Here is a 14,130-nt window from a genome sequence, read left to right as displayed (position 1 = left end):
TGAAGGGGCCCCGCTTCCACCTCCACCCCCATCTCCTCTTTCCCCTTGAGCAGCTGGTTTCTGAGGAATTGGAGAGCACAGCCCATCCTCCTCCAATGCAGTGCTCCCTCCACAATAAGACAGAATTAAGACGCGTCTGGGAAATTCCTTTCCAGGTTGGCTTCCAGCCCAGCAAGAGCCAGGCAGGCCCACCCAGAGGAAACCCCTGCTACCCCTTCCTGGCTGATCCAACCCTCTCTCCCTAAGTCTGAGCCAGGCTCGGGGGCACCCCCATCCCATAGCCCCCAGCCAGGACAGCACCAGGCTGGGCGGTAGAAGGGGCACAGGGCCCTGTCTCCCTTCCCCCCCCCTCCCCCAGGGAATTTATGTCACAGAGTCAAGGAGACAGGTCAGACCCACAGTAATTGGAGATGATCCCACAGCAGTCTCCATCTGCTGGGAAACAGCAGATCGTAAGGGAGACTGGGGCAGATAGGGGCCTGGTTTCTCCGCACCCCAACCCCACCACTCTTCCTCTCCACATTTTGAAAAGGAAATAAAGAACAGGGCACTAGTGACGCTAGTCAGCAGTGAAACCCTAGCACACCTTCAGAAGTGAGTTGAAACCCCAGTTGGGCCAGCTGCTGGCTGTGTGACCTCGAGCGTTTACCTGCCTGGGTCCCCAGGCTCCTCCTCTGCAGGGTGAGCCTAAGAATTCAGTGAGGTGCTGCATGCACGTGGCCTGATGTCCAAAGGGCTCACCAAAGGTCACCACTGGTACTATTAGTAATGACAACGGAATCTGTCTTCAGTCACATACTTCTTTTTGAATCTGAAATTGGCCAAGCCAGGGCTGTCACAGCGGGCTTCGCTGGGACTCTGAGAACCAGTCATGAGAATGTAATGCGACTAGGAAGGGGTTTTGCAGGGATTTTTCAGGGGTTTTGCAGGGATTTTGGAAGGGATGTCTGGTCTTGTGGTTCATGAAGACCAGCCACACCTCTCTGTGACTGTCTGCAAGGGTCCCGTCCGGTGAGGGCCAGCTGGTCCCGTCCTTGACTGGCATGGATGGGTAGGGAAGGCGGCAGGTGGAAGGCAGCAGGGGCGAGGAGGGCCCACTCCTCAGGCAGCCCCTTCTTGGGCTCCCCTTCCCCCCAACCCCACCAGCCAGCAGGGCCAGAAGCGTTGGTGTGAAGTTAGTTAGAAAGTGGCTGGAGAAGCCAGAAGCTGTTGTTTGTTTTCTTAATCGCCCCCCCACACCCCAGTTTGCCTGTAAAATAAAAGAACTGGAAATGTATTGCTTCCATTTCCTTGAATATTCTCACTTGAAACTGGATTTTTAACAATAAGTGGCATTTTTTAAAGCTCCAGAAATCCCAGATCCTCAAATGGACAAACTTGTATCAAGAAAATGGTCATACTGTGGATGGAACTGGAGGGTACTATGCTGAGTGAAATAAGTCAATCGGAGAAGGACAAATATTATATGGTCTCATTCATTTGGGGAACATAAAAAGTAGTGAAAGGGAATAAAGGAGAAAAAATGAGTGGGAAATATCAGAAAGGGAGACAGACATGGAAGACTCCTAACTCTGGGAAACAAACAAGGAGTGGTGGAAAGGGAGGTGGGCGGGGAGTGGCGGTGACTGGGTGATGGGCACTGAGGGGGGGCACTTGATGGGATGAACACGGGGTGTTATGCGGTATGTTGGCAAATTGAACTCCAATTAAAAAAAATATGTAAGAAAAATAAAAATTAAAAATTGAAGTAAAAAAAGAAAGAAAGAAAATGGTAATATTGGGGACACCTGGGTGGCTCATTGGTTGAGCGTCTGCCTCTGTCTGGCTCAGGTCATGGTCCCAGGGTCCTGGGATCGAGTCCCACATCAGCCTCCTCTAGGGGAGCCTGCTCCTCCCTCTGCCTGTGTCTCCGCCTTTCTCTCTGAGTCTCTTGTGAATAAATAAATAAAATCTTGGGGAAAAAAAGAAATGGTCATATTAGCATGGGATTGTGTGAGACTGTGTTATACCCAATTTTTCTGCCTTCAAATTGGTTTTTAATAGATCCTCTTTTGTTGTTATGGTTGTTATGTTTACGTACCTTTGTCAACTGCTCTTCCTTAAGACAAAACAATGACTTATTCTGAGATAATTGCCATTTGGATATTTTGGTGTTGAAATGGCCTTCCTCTCAAGCAGTAGTGAAACAGGTAGTAAGTAGTTGTTTTTGGTTTGTTTGGCTGGCTCATTAGGCTATCTTATATGTCCTCACTTGGTGGGGGAAAAAGAATGGTCATCTTATGTCAGTTCCTAAAATTTGGAAGGGGATGGTTTACTGATCCAAAGATCTGGGACCCACTGATCCAGTCCAGCCGTCTGCCCGCTGCGCGTCTCCCACTCGTTCAGCTGAGCTGTACCTTCAGAGGCAGAGTCCAGGGAACCCCGCTGCCATCCCCTGGCAAGGGAGCTCCTCCTTCTGGCAACCAGGCTCCCCTGTTTCGAGAGGCTACCCTCCCATCCCCAGACACCATGACTCGGAAGAAACTCCTTGCATTGAACTGAAACTCACTTCCTGGTGATGTCTCCTCACTGATCCTAGATTCTTGTTCAGAGGTCACTCAGAACCTTCCCCTCTCACGGCCTCTTGACAGCCACTTAGTGATGTGAAAGGAGTGTGATGAAGGGACCCTAGATCCTTCCCTTCTCTGAGCTGAGCGCTCCAGCTCCTTCCTCGGAGGGCCTCCACCCCACCCACCCTTCTATACGTGGGATCCCCCAGGAGCTCAATACGAGAGGCAGAGCAGGGCAGATGGTTGCTCTGGAGTCAGACAGTCTTGGTATGATTCCTGGCCACACTTCTTTCTGGCTGTGTGACCCCGGAGAAGTTACTTCAGCCCTCTGTGCCTCAGTTTTCAGTCTCCCCACTTCAAAGTAGAGGTCATCACAGCTCCAATAGGGTTGCTGTGTTTTGAGGATAAAATCAGTCAACACACGTGAAGCCTCAGAACACTACTTAGCACGTCTTGTACTCAGCACCTGTCACCAAGGATACGTTTCATGATCCTGCCCGCCCCCCCACCCCTCATTACCAGATGATTGGTCCCAGGAGGCGCTTGACCCAAGCTGGTCCAATGAGTCTTTTCCCTGGAATTTTTAGACCCGGGATGCAGAGAAAAGAGTCCATTTTTCTCCATTAGCTGAAAATGCAAGGTATAAAACTCAACCGTGTTTTATACACCATGAAAAAAAAATCAGTGTGCTGTGAAAGAGAAAGAAGATAACGTTAAAAGAAGAAGAAGAAGAAGAAGAAGAAGAAGAAGAAGAAGAAGAAGAAGAAGAAGAAGAAGAAGAAGAAAGACAAGAGACACAGAGAGGAGGTGCTGGTTCTAGTTGCTCCATCTCAACCCTTCCTATAACTTCACTGTTTGTCTCAGTCCGCTTTTGCTGGGTAACAAGTATCTCAAAACATAGGGCTTACCACAGCAATCGTTTATTGCTCCCTGTTCTGTTCTGCTACACTTTGGCTGGCCCAGCTGCTATCTTCTTCTGCGACTGGTGTCTCCATTCATACGCTTGCAGTATGTTGGCAGTTTGGCCAGGCCTGGAGGGTCCAGGATGGCCCGAAGGTGACCCAGCCTTACTGAATGTCTGCCACGTGCCAGGCACTGGGGGAAATACCAAAGTGGACAAAATTAATGTTACCGAGCCCCTACTTTGTGTTAGCCAGTGATGTAAGTTTAAGGTGTATTATCCCATTTGGCCTTCCTGAGTACATGGTCAGAAGTTATTATCATTCTCATTTTATGGACGGGGAAATGGAGGCTCAGAGAGAAAGAATAACTTGCACAAGATTTCCAGATCCAGAAAGGCAGAGCTGGAAGGAGGGAGTTCAGGCCAGGGACTCCTGAGTGTCTGCAGAGCACACGCTTTTGCACCGCACTCTCCTGGCCCTTCCCACACCAAATAATAAAACTCAGCCCTACCCCCATGCTGCTTTAAGTGTCAGCAAGGGAACCGAGTGGACACAACATCCAACAGTGCAAGATTCAACGCCACTTGTTCAGCCCCCATACCCATTTCGTGCCCCTGTACCCATGTCACGCTGGGTACCACATGAGGTGTAGGGACACGGAAATGACTCACACACAGGATGCAGGAGGAGCTGCGTGGAGAAGGAAATGATTAATCATGCCTGGTTTGGGCTCAGCGTTGACTCGTTTATCAGTCTGGTTTTTAAGGGATGGGTGATGCTAGTGAGAAAATGCAGTTCAGCCACCCCCCTTCCCACAGACGTGCAGGGCCTCAGAGTCCCAGCTACACAGCAATCAGAAGTCAAGGTCAGCCTCGGGGCCCCCAGACCATCCTTTGAGCCTGGCTCTAAAGCTAGGCACAAGCTATTTGCTCACAGGGTACCTGTAGCTGCCAAGTCAGAAGTGGCAGCTTCCGGGATGACGTGACACCCTCGCTGGGCAGCTCGGGGATTCCTGAACCTAAGGAATTCCAGCGTCGGGATGCTCAGAGGTGCCCCATTCACGGGCCCAGAGAGAGCCCTGGCCCCAGTGGGCAGGCATGAGCACTGGGGAGGCCGGGTGAGCCGTGGAGTGGCCTGAGCTGGGACTGAGTTAGACCCTGCTGTGAGTCTAGGCTGCATCGGTTTCTGGCTCTGTTCCCATCAGCTGGTGATGTAACTTTCCTGACACTCCTCTCATCACCTGTAAAATGGGGATAAAATTTCTCATCTTAGCCAACACTGTTTGCTTCTCTAGCTAGCTTACGCAACCTCAGGTCTATGTCCGGAGGAGGCCAAGCGCTCTCCTGGAACTCCAGGGCAGAGGGCCGCAGGAGCCTGGGCCTGTGCCTGCAAAGCCATCAGGAAGCCAGGCAGGACTCCCTCTCCACCTCCCTTCTGGTCTCTTTTCCCCACAGGTTGGCTTCATCTTTCTCCTTCTGCACACAGGGTCTCTCCCCTTACCCGGTGCCTCCGGCAAAAGCTTGCTGCCCCCATAGCTCCCATGCAGATTAGTGTGCGACCGTCCCAGAGTCACTCAGCCTAGCTTCTATCTTTCAGTCCCAATTCCAAGTTCTTGGGAGAAAGAATCCAGCCCAGCTTGGGCTAAGGCCCACTGTGGTCTGTGGCGCTGGGGGCAATGTCCAGGAAATGTGGGTCACAGAGCATTAGTGGGGATTCCCACAGGTAGGTGAGGAGAGGGCACTTCTCAGTGAAGGAGTGTCACCATGAGCTCAGCAGATCCCCCTGACTTATTGAGGATTAAATAAGGCAATGAATGTCAACACTTGGCACCTAACAGGCATGCATTTCGAAGGAGGGTCTCCGGTCAGATTCCCTAGAAGCACGGCTCTGGAAAAAGACGTTGCAAGAAAGAGAAAGTCAAGAAAAGATTCAGCTCCAGCCTGGCCTTCAGGGAGCTCTGGAACACCAGTCACCCCCACAGCGTCAGTCTCACACCAAGGCAAGGGGACTAGTCTGTGTGTCCCCAGGACTGGCAAGGGCTGTGGTGGGCAAAAAGGAGGCTTCCATTTGGCTGGGGGCAATTTGCAAGAGAAGGAGGCAGCTGTGACGGCATACAACATCTGGGCAGCTGGGAGGCGTTGGAAAGGGGGTCCAGCCTGGGCACCAGCAGCATCCATGGTGGGGAGCTTCACACAAACACACACGGGCACTAGTTGACTCCTGCCCTTAGCTCTCTCTTTTATGTATTTAAGAGTAATACTAAATACTATCCTTATTTTGTGCTTTTTATAGAATGTATGGTTTTTCCCATACTGTGTATTACTATGTCTAGTGCCTACAAGCATATCTATTACTATACAGATCGAACATGCCAGAATGTAAATGCAATAAATTCCACGGGGGATTTTTAAGGACCACAGAGTGGTCCTTATGTGCTATTTTTTTAAAGACTTATTTATTTATTTAGGATAGACACGGGGTGGGGCGCAGAGACACAGGCAGAGGGAAAAGCAGGCTCCATGCAGGAGCTCAACGTGGAACTCGATCCCGGGACTCCAGGATCGCGCCCTGGGCCAAAGGCAGGCGCCAAACCGCTGAGCCACCCAGGGATCCCCCTGGTTTTAAAATTTAATTCCCTACCGTTATTAAATATGAGTCCACTAGAAGTGACTGAACACCTTCCCCTCCCCCACCCCGCCCCTCCCTAATCTCCCTCTCCTATGGGGTCCCAGGGTTCTGGTCCTGATGGGGGCACAAGGAGCCTCCTGGCTCCTGTGGCTTCCTATCCCACTTGAAATGCATCCAACTCCTTGACTCAGCTCCACAGCACCCACATGACCCTACCCTTGCCTACGAGTCTGATCGTTGACCCTCAGCTCACCCCCTCCAGCCTCAGGTCCTTTGTTCAGTTCCTCACACCCATCAGCTTATTTATTTCTACTAGAGACTTCGCTTGTGTTGCTTCTTTGCCCAGAACGTCTCCCCTCTGTTCTTTGTAGGGTTGGTTCCTTCTTTCTATTAGGTTCAATTTAATGTCACCCATCCAAGAGGCCAGCCCTGATCCCTCTTTCTAAAGCAAGTTCATATCACCCTGCTTGCTTCCTTCCTTCCTAGCCCTTGACAGTTTGTAATAGTTGGGTTTTTTTCACTTGGTTCTTCTTGTCACTAAGTTGTAAGCTCCATGACGTCAGGAAGTGCCTGGCACACAGTAGAGGCTCAATAAGTATTTGTTGAATGAATGAATGAATGAATGAATGAATGAATGAATGAATGAATCTGTTGCTATGCCCCAGCAGTTTGCCTCAAATTCATTCTGTCCCTCCCTTTGGCAGGAGAGAAAGTTCCAATAAAAGGATCCTTATTGCTCAGAACACTTCTATGGCCCCTCCTTACCCAAGGAGTCATTGACCATCCCCTGCTTGAGCAGGTAAGTGTAGGATGTGAAATTAAAGGACCCAGGTTCAAGTCCTGCCCTTGCACTTGCTTAGCTATTCAACACTACTCAAATTGACTCACTTCTCTCTCTTTCTAAATTCTTTTTTTTTTTTTAGATTGTATTTATTTATTCACGAGAGACACACAGAGAGAGACAGAGACATAGGCAGAGGGAGAAGCAGGTTCTCTGCCGGGAGCCCCATGTGAGACTCGATCCTGGGCCAAAGGCCGACCCTCAACCACTGAGCCACCCAGGAGCCCCTCTCTTTCTCAATTCTTGTCTGCAAAACGGGAAATACTTCCTGCCTTTTCTCCTTCTTGGGTTGCTGAGAGAAGATGGAGAACACTCTTCACAGATGATCTTCAGTGTCAGGAGCACTGACTTTCAAGAGCCTTCACCATCCAAGCCTGACTTCCCTCTCCAGACACAAATCATCATTATTCTGGCCCCACCCAGCTACCTGACACTTCCCGGACTTCATCCTGTACATGCATGTCTTGGTGCTTTCACTTAAAAAGCTATGCTCTTTCTCGAGAAGGCTCATTTCCCGATCATCTTCATCTGTCCAGATCCTGCCCATCCAGGAAGGCTTCTTCCTCCATGACGTCTCCGCCACTCACCTCCCAGCCCCACATCTCCAGGAATCACTGCATCTTTGACATCTGTGTTATGCTGGGAATGTCTCCCTCCCTGCACTCCAAGCTCCTTTCCTGGATCCGGATGGCTAATCCCAACCTCACACCATACTCTGGTACAGCCTAGGCCCTGTGCCAGGCAATGGGGCTTTGGAGAGGAGAGAGACCCCATCTCTACCATAAAGAGGAGCACAATCCAGTGGCATCTGAGGTACCAAAGAGCACTTGATAACTGATTTACAGACTAGGGGGGCTATATTCATGTATTAATTACCTACTGCTGCATAACAAAATTACCCCCCAAAATTTAGCAGCTTAAGACAACATACATTTATTATCTCAGTTTCTATGGTTCAGGAAGCCAAGAATGGCATGGCTAGGTCATTCTGGCTCAAGGTCTCTTGTGAGGTTGCAAACAAGATGTCAGCTGGGCCTGTGGACATCTAAAAGCTTGACTTGCCCTGGAGGGTCTGCTTCTGAGACACTTCACACATATGGCTGTTGGCAGAAGGCCTTCGTTCCTCACGGGCTGCTGGCAGGAAGCCTCAGTTTCCAGCCATGTGGGACTCTCCAAAGGGCTGCTTGATGTCTTCAGACATATCAACTAACTTCCCCAGAGCAAGTGATGAGAGAGAGAGAGAGAGAGAGAGCAAGGAGAAACCTACAGTATCTTTTAGGATCTAATCTTGGAAATGACACCGTCAATTCTGCTGTATTCTTTTTGTCAGAAGTGACTCACTGTGTCCAGCCCATATTCAAGGGGAGGGAAATTTAAGGAAGCGTATCAAAAACTTTGGGACGTTTGGGGAAACCATGACAATGAACTGGGTTTCTCGCTTCCAACTTTGGCTCCACCACACACACCTCGTGACCTCCGCCAACCTCCTGGGCCTCAGTTTCCTTCTTTGTCAAAAAGGACAATAACTTCTACTCTGCCTAATTTATTCATTCGGCAAATATTTAGGTCCCTTCTATGTGCCAAGTACTGTTCTGATGCCTCAGAAATACTGTGTAGAACGAGAGAATTAAGGGCTCTGCTCTCGGGAGCCGAACTGCTGGTAGGGAGACATTCTTTCGAATAAAGCCAAGTGCTGGTAAAGGCTAAGAAGTGAAGCAGAACAGAGAGAGGGGATAGAGAGGGACAGAGGGTGACCAGGGAAGGTCACTAAGAGGGGCTGACTTTGAGATGGAGATCTGAACAAAGTGAAGGAGTGACTCGTGTGGCCGTCTCAAGGAAAAGCATTCCAGGCAGAAGGAACAGCAGGAGTCCCCAAGAAATGCATGTGCACACAGGGCAGTCCAAGGCAGAGCAAGGGAACTGTTCATGGAACATGCTGGGAGCAAACGAGGTCCGCCCAGAGCCCTGCCTCCACAGCCTGAGTTAGATCATGTCACTCATCTGCCAAAGTCCTTAGGAGGCCTAATGAGGCCCCTATGAGCCCCACGTGATCTTCCTCCTGCCTCCCTCCTCCCTCTCTCACCTCCTCCAACCCTGTGCTCCCCCTGCCTGCAGCCACATACCCTCCGGGGCTCTTGCTCACTCCTAGTGTGAGGCTTTACCCTAACTTAGGGACTCAGAACCACCTGCAGGGCTGATTAAAGCCCCCCTGTCTGAGCCCCAGCCCAGCTTCTGATTCAGAACCTGACTCCCGGTCTGGGACAGGTCCTCGGTGGTGGTGCTGCCTTGGTCTCCGGTGCTACAGTTTTAGAAACACACTCCGTTTGTCCCCTCTGTTGGTACGGATCCCACATGGCTACTGCCCTCTCCTCCTTCAAGTCTTTGCCCGAATCTAAGTCTCAGTGAGGCCTACCCTGACCGTCCTGTGCAATACTACAAACTGCCCTCCCCGCACCCCTCATCTCTTCCCGACTCTGTTTTTCTTCTTTTTTTCCCCATAGTACCTACCACTTTCTAACATACAGATAATTATTTTATTTTATTTTATTTTTTTAATGTGTTTATTCATGAGAGACACACAGAGAGAGGCACAGACACAGGCAGAGGGAGAAGCAGGCCCCATGCAGGGAGCCTGATGTGGGACTCGATCCCAGGACTCCAGGATCACGCCCTGGGCTGAAGGGGGTGCTAAACTGCTGAGCCACCCGGGCTGCCCCCAGATAATTATTTTACTTAGCTTATTCTTTCCTATAAGTCCTCAAGTACTAACAGGTGTTCTTAACTCAAACTCCATGAACCCCTGAGGATCCCAGAGATCCCCCAGAGATCTGCTAGCCTGCTGCATTTATATTCTATAGTTTCTGACCATGATGTCTGCAGCTTTCATTAGATTCTCAGAGAACTACTTGACTCCTGAAGCTTCAAACCCACTAGTAGATTAATGTCTGGCATAGAGTGGGTGCCCAATAAATATCTGTTGACTAAATTAAAGAACTTTTAAAACATTATTCACATGCACACTTTTTTTAAAAAAAGAATACCGTGGGATCCCTGGGTGGCTTAGCGGTTTACGGCCTGCCTTCATCCCAGGTGTGATCCCAGAGTCCCGGGATCAAGTCCCTGCATGGATCCTGCTTCTCCCTCTCTGCCTGTGTCTCTGTCTCTCTCTCTCTCTGTGTCTCTCATGAAAAAATAAAATCTTTTAAAAAAAGAAAAGAAAAGAAAACCGTTTAGTGACACAATGGCTCCCAAATGCTGATGTCCTTAGACCAACACTGTCAGAACAACAGGATTGCTTCTTAAAAACACAAATTCTTACAATTCAAAAATATCCACACAGAGTCTGAGTCAGGAGATTTGTGTGGGGTCAGAGATTTAGTATTTTTCAAAGGCCCTCCCACCACCCCACCCTTGACACACACTTCCAGGTGAGTCCAAGGTGCAGTCAGGATTAGGAATTTCCATGCGAAGCCTGAATTGGAGAGAGTTTCAGGGGATTCCGTTCCAGTGTGCAGTTTTTACACTTTGCATAAAATATGATCCCATCCATGGTTACTTGCGACCTTGCCACAAGCTCTCAGGGTGACCAGGCAAGGATTACAATCTCCCTTTCACTGAGCAGAAAACGGAGGCCCTGGGGAATCAAGTGACAACCCCCCCTCCCAACACCCCATGGTCATGGTGTCTGCCAGTGGTGGGGATACGATTAGAACTTGGGCTTCTGGGATCCCTGGGTGGCGCAACGGTTTGGCGCCTGCCTTTGGCCCAGGGCGCGATCCTGGAGACCCGGGATCGAATCCCACATCAGGCTCCCGGTGCATGGAGCCTGCTTCTTCCTCAGCCTGTGTCTCTGCCTCTCTCTCTCTCTCTTTGTGACTATCATAAAAAAAAAAAAAAAAAAAAAAAAGAACTTGGGCTTCTGAGGTTCTCCCTTCTGCACCAACTGGATAAACCCAAGTTCCAGGAAGTCCCAAGGACACTAGCAGGGGAGACAAGCCAGAGAAGGGAGGGGCAGAGTAGCAAACAAGTGCAGGGCAAGGTTCGGGTGGCTGTCTCCTAGCCGCCTGGAGAGGCTCCACCTGCTTTAAGGACACAGGCATTCACATGCCAGCTCTGGTTGTGCATCACCCGGGAAGCCACTTGTCCTTGGTGTGCCTCAGTCTCCTTATCTGCAAAATGGGGCTGCTAATCCTTGCCCTGCCCCCACTAGGATGGTCATGGAATGTCAAGCTCTCTAAAGATACAAATGGTTACTGTTATCAAGGGAAGGTGCACATCCCCACTCAGAAGATCCCTAAGGACAGAACTAAAACCAGCCGTTCATTCATCTGGGATACATTCTTGAGCACCTACTGTGTGCCAGGCACTGTGATGTAGTTTTTTTGAATGCTGGTATGTTGATGAGGTTGGTGGGGTCCAGGAGCCTATGGCCAAGAAAGAATTCTGGAGACATCTTCTGTGCAAAAGGGTGGTTTTATTAAAGCACGGGGTCAGGACCCACGGGCAGAAAGAGGGGTTGCCTGCTGCTCCCTGCTGCCCTGGGATTGTGAGGGGGCAGTGATTATACACCTTGGGTTGGGATAAGTAAAAATAAGGGAAGTTCCAAAAGGAGTTTCATATGCTAAAGAAGACTCACAGGATCCTGGAGGAATGTTATAATCTGCGGATCTCACTATCTCAAGTATTTGTCAACGGGCTGCAGGTTATAAGGAGATTTAATTTTATCTGCCTTTGTTTCCCACATCAGCTGTACAGGTCTTGCTTCTTTCAACCCTCGCAAGAACCCAGGGGGGTCAGGGCTGCTGTTGCCCCCACTTTACAAATGAAGAAACTGCACCTTAAGTGAACGAATTTTAATTCATTTGATCATTTCTTCATTCACCAAGCCTGTACTAAAAGCCTGTTCTGGGCCAGGCTCTGGGCCAAGTGCTGAGGACATGAAGATGAACAAGTCCTTCAGGAGACATGCCCATAAATTACTTTAATGACGACTCAGTACATGCTTCCACCGACAAGTCAGTGGTAGCCGGTGGAGGAGCAACTGGTTCCCCTGGGGTTATGGGGACGAGCAGCTGACTTTCCTTGGGACCTCGCACCGCTAAGGTGCCCGTGCCCGGTGCGGTGGTGGCAATCACAAAGCCGATGTGTGTTCCTTCTGTGTCGCTTCTCTGAAAGCTTTGCTGTGTGTTCCCTGGAAACCACTTCCATCCCTGAGCTTCTGTTTCCAGCTTGGGATCCCTGGGTGGCTCAGCGGTTTAGCGCCTGCAGAGGCCCAGGGCGGGATCCTCGGGTCTCAGGATCGAGTCCCACGTCAGGTTCCCTGCATGGAGCCTGCTTCTCCCTCTGCCTGTGTCTCTGCGTGTGTGTCTCTCTCTCTTTCTCTCTCTCTCTGTGTCTCTCATGAATAAATAAATAAAATGTTTAAAAAAAAGAAAGAGCTTGGGCTTGTGATCCTGCAGCCCCGGGGACCTAAAGTTCGGGCCCCTCACCTTCCGGTCAGTTGGAGCCTGGCCCCAGCCAGTCCCGGGCTCAGCCTGGGAGGGTCAGCCCAAACCCCTTGCAAAGGGCCCAAACACCCCGGGGAAGCGCTCCGAGCCCGCGGCACCGCCTGGGGCCCGAAGGGCGGAGCTCCGGGGGGCGTGGCCTGAGCCCGGAGGCCCGCCCAGGAGCGTCCGGCCCAGCCAATGAGCGCCCGGGGGCGGGGAAGCCCCGCCTCCGCTATAAGAAGGGGCGGCGCGGGCGGGCGGGCGCGCAGGTCTGGGAGCCCGCGGCGGTGCGGACGCGCGGGCCCAGCTGCCGGGAGCCGCGACCGCGGGGCGCGCGAGCTCGGAGTTGGGCGCGCCCGGGGCCGGGCGGCTGCACGAGTCGGGCTCCGCCTTCCCTCGCCCGGCTGGGCTGCAGGGAGGGCGCGGGACGCGGACCCCTCGCCGCGGAGGAGGAGCCTTCCGGCGGGACCCGGCGAGCCCGCGCCGACCCCCGCCCGCATGGCCGACCACCTGCTGCTCGCCGAGGGCTACCGCCTGCTGCCGAGGCCGCCGCCCGCCGCGCCCGCCCACGGCCCCCACGCGCTCCGGACGCTGCAGCCCTACCCCGGCCCGGGCCTGGACGGCGGCGTGCGGCCGCGGGGGGCTCCGCTGGGCCCGCCGCCGCCGCCGCCGCCGCCGCCGCCGCCGCCGCCCGGGGCCCTGGCCTACGGGGCCTTCGGGCCGCCGCCCGCCTTCCAGCCCTTCCCGGCCGCCGGCGGCGCGCACTTGCAGCCGGTGGCGACGCTGCACCCGGGCCGCGCGACCGCGCCCCCCGGCGCCCCGGGAGGGCCCCCGTGCCTGCAGCCGGCGCCCGGCGCCCCGGCCCCGGCCCCGCCGCCGCCCGCGCACGCCCTGGGCTGCATGGACGCCGAACTCATCGACGAGGAGGCGCTGACGTCGCTGGAGCTCGAGCTCGGGCTGCACCGCGTGCGCGAGCTGCCCGAGCTCTTCCTGGGCCAGAGCGAGTTCGACTGCTGCTCGGACTTGGGGTCGGCGCCGCCCGCCGGCTCGGTGAGCTGCTGAGGGCGGCCCCGCGGCCCCGCGTGCCCGAGGGGAGACGGGTCCGCGGCGGGCGCCGCGCTGGGGCGCGGACGTGGCCTCGCTCCAGGCCCTGCCTCCTGCAGGACGACAGCGGAGCTCCACCTCCCCGACCCGGAGCCTCAGCGGTAAAGTGGAGGGGACTGGACCCCCATTTCGGACTCCCGGTTCTTGGATTCTCTGCACCCCCCCACCCCGACTCCCCTAATCTGAGCCATCGCAGGCTGCTGCCTGCTACCCCTTCTCTCCTTGTGCAACCCGCTGCGGTCACTGGGTCCCTGGAGCCGCCCGTCCGCGGGGCCTCCACCCTGCCGCCTGGGCCCCCCGCCTTGGGGAGGGGAACGTTGTACAGCCCTCGCCCCGTGCAGTGGAGCAATATGCCCCATCTGGCCTCCGACACCAAAATAAAACTGGGTCACTTTACAGTCTTGCGTTTTCATTTCTTTACCACTCCAACAACCCTGCACTGTTTTTGGCTTCTAGGGTCCCCCTGGCCGTTGGGGACCCTGGGTGGGATGGAAGCCACAGCCCCTGGCAGTGCCCAGGAAACCGAGAGTTCCTTTCAAGCAATATTGCGAGTTGTGCAACTGTTACATCATAATCTGGAAGGCAGAGGCTGCCAGGCGGTGGAGTAACCCAAAGGCTCC

The 14,130-nt window shown here is 53.0% G+C and overlaps 1 protein-coding gene across 1 annotated transcript; it reads left to right on the top strand.

The window, feature by feature from the left end:
- Positions 1-12,666: 12,666 nt before the first annotated feature.
- Positions 12,667-13,906, top strand: CITED4 (Cbp/p300 interacting transactivator with Glu/Asp rich carboxy-terminal domain 4). Its single transcript, XM_041738604.1, has one exon. The coding sequence runs from the start codon at positions 12,905-12,907 to the stop codon at positions 13,466-13,468; it is 564 nt and encodes a 187-aa protein (XP_041594538.1). The 5' UTR covers positions 12,667-12,904; the 3' UTR covers positions 13,469-13,906.
- The last annotated feature ends 224 nt before the right edge of the window (positions 13,907-14,130 follow it).

This window comes from Vulpes lagopus, chromosome 23 (genome assembly GCF_018345385.1).
Source record: "Vulpes lagopus strain Blue_001 chromosome 23, ASM1834538v1, whole genome shotgun sequence".
Classification (NCBI taxonomy): domain Eukaryota; kingdom Metazoa; phylum Chordata; class Mammalia; order Carnivora; family Canidae; genus Vulpes; species Vulpes lagopus.
The sequence above is the reverse complement of the archived record's forward strand: the minus strand, read 5'-3'. Positions and strand labels throughout refer to the sequence as shown.

Excerpts from the sequence above, each read along its gene's own strand:
- CITED4 (XM_041738604.1), top strand. The coding sequence starts at position 12,905 with ATGGCCGACCACCTGCTGCTCGCCGAGGGCTACCGCCTGCTGCCGAGG.